At 36.2% G+C, this 6,109-nt stretch overlaps 1 protein-coding gene across 1 annotated transcript; it reads left to right on the top strand.

The window, feature by feature from the left end:
• LOC131437782 (nucleolar transcription factor 1-like) lies at positions 1–2,790 on the top strand. The gene is made up of 4 exons (XM_058607350.1): positions 1–360; positions 418–970; positions 1,032–2,177; positions 2,356–2,790. The coding sequence occupies exons 1-4, from the start codon at positions 282–284 to the stop codon at positions 2,657–2,659; spliced, it is 2,082 nt and encodes a 693-aa protein (XP_058463333.1). The 5' UTR covers positions 1–281; the 3' UTR covers positions 2,660–2,790.
• Positions 2,791–6,109: the final 3,319 nt, after the last annotated feature.

Here is a 6,109-nt window from a genome sequence, read left to right as displayed (position 1 = left end):
GCGGCTTCGGTCAGTTGTGTTCGTTTGTATAGTTCATTGTGTCGGATTATGCGAGAATTCTTGTAAAAATCGAAAATTTTCTTATAACTCGGAAATCGTAAACGTAATCGAATAATTAAAAACCATTATATTGTACAAAAGGTCATATATGTGCAATTTGTTATATTCGCGTTTGTTAATATAACCTCAAATTTTGTGTGCGTCGTTAGCCAAAACAAAGTAGTGAAGCGTCCTTGATAGAAAGCTGTTTACTTTTCTGGCGGTTTTCAAAAACGTGAGAAATGAGCAAGTTACGAAAGCGTTCTATGTCCGTGTTTGTTCCAAAACACGATAATCGTTTGTCAAAACGGTTTGAAGGAGGTTATTATGGACACTATTAATGACGGGTATCATTTATCAAAATCTTAATTCTTTCAGTCGCTTCCGATAACGAACGTCACTCTGATTCGGAAATTGATGAGGATGATGACAATTTACATACGTCCATCGATGAAAAATCCCATGAACTAGAACCAATTGATTGGACGAAGGCAGATTATGATATGCTGTTGGAAAAATTGAGGTCGGCTCTTCCAAAAAAAGACATTCGGAAGTTTGATCGTACACTGCAAAGCATTAATTGGGAGGAAATCATTATACCGAATCATAGCTCGGAAGAAGTGAAGAAGGTAACAGAATCTTTGATTGATAAGGTTCGACGTTTTCGAACACTCAGTGAAATGTTAAACGACGTTCCTGATATTATAAACAAATTACTTAGTGCGGGAAAACCGAAGATTCCCCCACATGCTTACGCGTTATATATGAAAGATAATTTGGCACGCTATAGAAGCTCTAACATGGACATGAAAAATATTTTCAAGATCGTTTCCCAAGAATTCCAAGAATTGTCTGATAAAAACAAAAGAAAGTATGAGGAATGTGCTAAACGTTTGAAAAACGAATATAAAGCTAAACTGCTTCAGTATTAGTAAGTGTATTTAGTTTTCGTAATGTAACTATTCATTGAACATCAAATTCCTACTTTCCAGCGAAGATCACCCAGAGATGAAACCCTTGAGGAAAGTAAAAAAGAAAGAACCTACTAAAACGCCATTCAACTTGTTTTTTCATTCGCGACGAGAAACAATCGAAATTTCTTTGGTGCAAGCTCGCAAGGAATGGGAAGCATTGCCTATAAAGAAAAAACTGAAGTACATTCGCGAATCATTTGCTTCGGAAAATGCTGGTAAACTTCTGAATAAAAAGGAGCAGGAAATGTTGGATCGTGATCATGGAAAACCGGAATTTGTGGGTCGAAATGCCTTTGAGTTGTTTGCAAGAAAACAGCGTACACAACCCGACATGTTACTTCTCACCGGTAAAGAACGAGAACTGAAGATTCGCAAAGATTACAAAGAGCTAACGAAACAAGAGAAGGATGAACTAAAAGTTGAATATACCACGGCCAGAGAAAAGTACATTACTCAGTATAGGAAGTACATAGAAAAGCTGCCGGTTGAAAAACGAGAAGCGGAGATTGAGCATATCCGCAGTCTGACAGAGATAAAACGGAAAGAGAAGCCGGAGAAGAAAAAAGAAGATAAAAAGGCCAACAATTCCGGAAAGGTGTTGGAACTGTATCCCGGATCTGGGGATTTTGATCAGCCGGTAGCAGAATCAACCACCATAAAAAAAGCAAAGACTAAGAAGTCATCGACCAAAGTTACAGAGATTGAAAGGCAGTCACCTTCGAAAACAGTATTGTCAGAGAAACCGAAAAAGAACAAAACAGATTCTTCGAGCGATGAAACTTCGAAACAACTCACCAAAAAGGAATTAAAGCCAGGTTCCTCCCAAATGAAACGAGCTTCGCCACAGAAGATGGCGGAATTATCAAGTAAAAAATCAAAGTCATCTACCGAGTACAAAGATTCATCGGAAGTGGAATCAACCGTATCCGTATCAATAGCAGTTAGTAAGAAAGGTTCTTCTAGTAACAAACCGTCAGATGCGGCGCCAGTCTTTGTAAGCGCTACCAAAAATGGAAGTGTTATAAAGGACCAGAAAAGGCGTTCATCGGAAAATACACAGTCACTGGTGGAAATCAAGAAACCTAAAAAATCGATAAAGAAAGAAAAACCAGAAGAATCGAAACCGACAAAGGTACCTTTACCTGAACCGGAACGACCGCCGGGGTGAGTACTACTTTTTCAAACATTTTTAGATGATCTACTACTGCATACAAATAAACTTCACACTTAAATTATGGTGATAACTCTTGTATCGACGGATTTTGTTACTTTATTTTCCTTAAAGCACACTTTTAAGCACTAAAAAAGGCCCCTTAGTAATAATGTTTACTTTTCTTTGCAGAAACCCTGAAGAGTTCTATAGGCAGCGTATATACAAGGGCAAGGTGGGTAAGCACAGGGAATCGTACGCTAATTTGTCCGCAGCCAAGAAACTCGAGATAAGTGAGCAGATGAAGGCCGCACAGCAACAGTACATAATAGATCTGGAAAATTATTTAAAATCGATGCCCCCTACCGAAATTCAGCGATACATTCAGAAGGTTAAAACACTGCAGACCCAAACGACGAATGACAATTCGGATGATTCCGACGAGGAAGATGAGGATGATTCGTCATCCGATAGTGACGAAGACAGCTCGGACTAGAGAAATTTCGTTCGATTCTACCCAGTGCGGATTTTTCGTTGTTGATTTGATAGGTTAAGTGAAATTTTTGACAATTTCAGATTTATTATTTTATTCTTATAATTATTTCTCATTGTAAATAATAAACGAATGGTTACAACTTTGATTTACTATAAATTAATGTCGTTTTCGTTCGAAAAAACTGAAACTGGTCCAAGGTAGTTTCCTCAAAGATAAACTTTACGGAACTTAGCAACGGGGGTGAAAGCAAACCCGATATTAAAACCAGGTTTGAAACTGACAACGTTCAACTGGGTTCGAAACTGGCTCCAACCAAACGGTTTGACAGCAGTTAGAGTATATATATATATATATATATATATATATATATATATATATATATATATATATATATATATATATATATATATATATATATATATATATATATATATATATATATATATATATATATATATATATATATATATATATATATATATATTCACACTTAAAACAGATTCTTGTAATCCATATGCTCTTTCCCGAAATTCGTTAATGTAATATTCTGATATCTCGGTAAAGCGCGTTCTTTTACCGAAGTTTGGAAAAATATTAAGCTGAGCTTGTCAGTAAACAACAAATATACCGAAACCAGCAAATCCGTTTGCCGAGATTTCGAACAGTATGTTAGCTTTCACTGAAACTCGGTGAAACACTTGTCATTTAATGTCCCTGGTCGAATGTGCAAAAAAACCACGTAGCCATTACTTCTGGAGCGGGAAAAGAATATATATTGGATGAAGGTAAGAGATTCTTATATTCCTTGAAAAGATAAGTGAAATAAAAAACTGCTTTTCATATAAACTTACAAAAGTATTCTTATTTTCAGGTAGATGCGTTGAGGAGCACTGAAATAATTGTCTTCAACCGTGATGTTTTCTTTTAAGGTTTGCTTTGCTTTTTTGTATACTGCATTAAAATGGACATTAATAAAACACCCTCTTTCCCCAACCTTAGCTTTTGTGATATTTATTTCATACAATAGTGAAGAAAATCCTTTCTACATTCGATTACTGATGGCTCGGCAATTCATTATACGATCATATTCGCTTTTGCCGAGCTAACAGCAAAATTACTGGTGAGAAGTTCGGCAATAAATGACAGTTAACAAATTGGGTAACAAACCGTTCCTAAAAACTGAACGAGTATTTCGTTCAGTATGTGGTTCAACAAAGGCTCAATGTTCAACTAGAACTAATCGCTTAAGTGAGTTGCTTTTGTATAATTTCACTAGCGATACTCAACGTAGATGTTAATATTATTCGAAACGCTTTCAAAAGCTTTCGTGCATCATCCGTCCGATGTTCGAATTTACTGGATATTAGTACATTGATCAAGTTCGAAGATCAAATGGCTGTCACTTCCGGTCACCGATTTCTGCAATCTTGGCTACCAGACCTGCGGACTAGTATGGTTGGCAGCCATTCGATTTTTTTATTCGATTTTAACTGTTCTACTAACTGTTTTGTTATTTTAAACATGCCCAATTTTCGGCGTGTAGCAGACGGAAATGTAACAATTTGATTGTGCAATGCGAATTATTACCGAGCGCGGCCCCCGACGATTTCTTATTTTCTACGGTCCAAAAACGCAATGAAAGGTTTTATATTTTCGTCTGTCATATTGATATGAAATTAACAGGGAACGTGAAATGTAGCCGAATAACGGTAATTGTACGAAATCTCAATGTTTACGGTAAAAAATGATAAACATTAACAGGAGCTCACCATAAAATGTGCACTAACATGTACCGCACAGGCACAAATATCAAGGGGAACGTGCCATTTGAGCCAATTTGTTCTGATTCTGACATGTATCGCGTATCATTACCCGCCTTTCCTCTAGAAGCGTTGACGAGCATTTGAATAAATGTTTTAATCCGGAATGTTATTGTGTTTGCTTTTCTTTTTTTACCTTTTTTCATATATATATATATATATATATATATATATATATATATATATATATATATATATATATATATATATATATATATATATATATATATAAAAAATAGGTATAGAATTCGCTCAAACTTAAAAAAAAAATTTCCGAGGCCCGGAGGGCCGAATGTTATATACCAATCGATTCAGCTCGACGAACTGAACAAATGTCCGTGTGTGTGTGTGTGTGTGTGTGTGTGTGTGTGTGTGTGTGTGTGTGTGTGTGTGTGTGTGTGTATGTGTGTTGTCAACTAAGAGCACAGACTAACAGACAGGACACTTAAATTAGATTCTTCAATCATTTTAACGGTCATTTCGAATATTCCTTTATTTGGGACAGTACTCGCATGTGTCATGATGGCGCCACGTTACCCTATCAAAAACATCCTGTCTGTCATCTAGACTGTGTTTATTTTTTTCATTTACCAACAGAGTTGCCATTCATACAGAATTACCTGTAATGTTTTGATTTGTTTACGTCCATGCGAATTTCATGTAAGATACAGATTTAATACATATTGCCAAAACTATATACATAATTGTGCCTACTTCTCATCCTCCAACGCAATACAAAATCGAACCCGTTTTGTTACAATATTTACTTGCTTCTGGTCTGCCGCCACTTAATTTCGGGTGAAAACTACCAACACAATAAAAAATAGTCTAGATGAACAACGTTGAGTCAAATAAATGATTACCTTTCAACATCGCTAAAAAGTTAAATATATTATCAACGTAATCCAATAATTTATTATGACGATTCATTTTCAAATATTTTGATGAAATCAGGCATCCCTGCAAGCAGCTGATCGATGTTGACAAACGAGGGGAAACCAACTAGTAAAAAAACTTTTACACAACACAAGGGGTGTGCAGAAAGTAAATAGTTCGCGCAGTACAATATAGGTGGAACTAGTGCATCACGAAAAATAATTTTTATTAGAATTTACTCATACTGTCATGTCTGTTAGTCTGTGCTAAGAGGTCGAGATCTCAGACATGGCTGGACCGATTTTGATTAAACTAGTTGCAAATGAAAGGTCTCCCCGTTACCCAGAACGCTATTGAGGTTTCTATGCCCGGTAAAAAATGAACGGCGGCCCTACTGAAAAATGGGTGGCCAACACGTTTCCTGATGAAAACAAAACAATATGTTAAAGTGATTCACACGCAGCATCAAGTGACTATCGCCTGCATGGAACGATTACGGAACAACAACATTAATTGTAAGCAATTCATATGAAAGGACACTACGTCAAGTTCACGGAAAATTTTAACGTTGGATACGTGAGCAATATTCGGCTAAAAAAATTAATAAAAATAATCTGGACGTCGACGGAAGTTGATTGATCGTCTTTATCGTGTTTAATGCATGCGTTTCCTGATGAAAACAAACCAAATCTCATTTGCATTTGTGGTTGTAAGTGAGCTGTCAGAGAGCATAATTGAATGGTTTTGAGATCGG

Source organism: Malaya genurostris, chromosome 3 (assembly GCF_030247185.1).
Source record: "Malaya genurostris strain Urasoe2022 chromosome 3, Malgen_1.1, whole genome shotgun sequence".
Classification (NCBI taxonomy): domain Eukaryota; kingdom Metazoa; phylum Arthropoda; class Insecta; order Diptera; family Culicidae; genus Malaya; species Malaya genurostris.
The sequence above is the reverse complement of the archived record's forward strand: the minus strand, read 5'-3'. Positions and strand labels throughout refer to the sequence as shown.

Coding starts and splice junctions, on each gene's coding strand:
- LOC131437782 (XM_058607350.1), top strand. CDS start 282: ATGAGCAAGTTACGAAAGCGTTCTATGTCCGTGTTTGTTCCAAAACAC. Junction 361..417: donor GTCAAAACGGTTTGAAGGAG/GTTATTATGGAC, acceptor TAATTCTTTCAG/TCGCTTCCGATAACGAACGT. Junction 971..1,031: donor GCTAAACTGCTTCAGTATTA/GTAAGTGTATTT, acceptor CCTACTTTCCAG/CGAAGATCACCCAGAGATGA.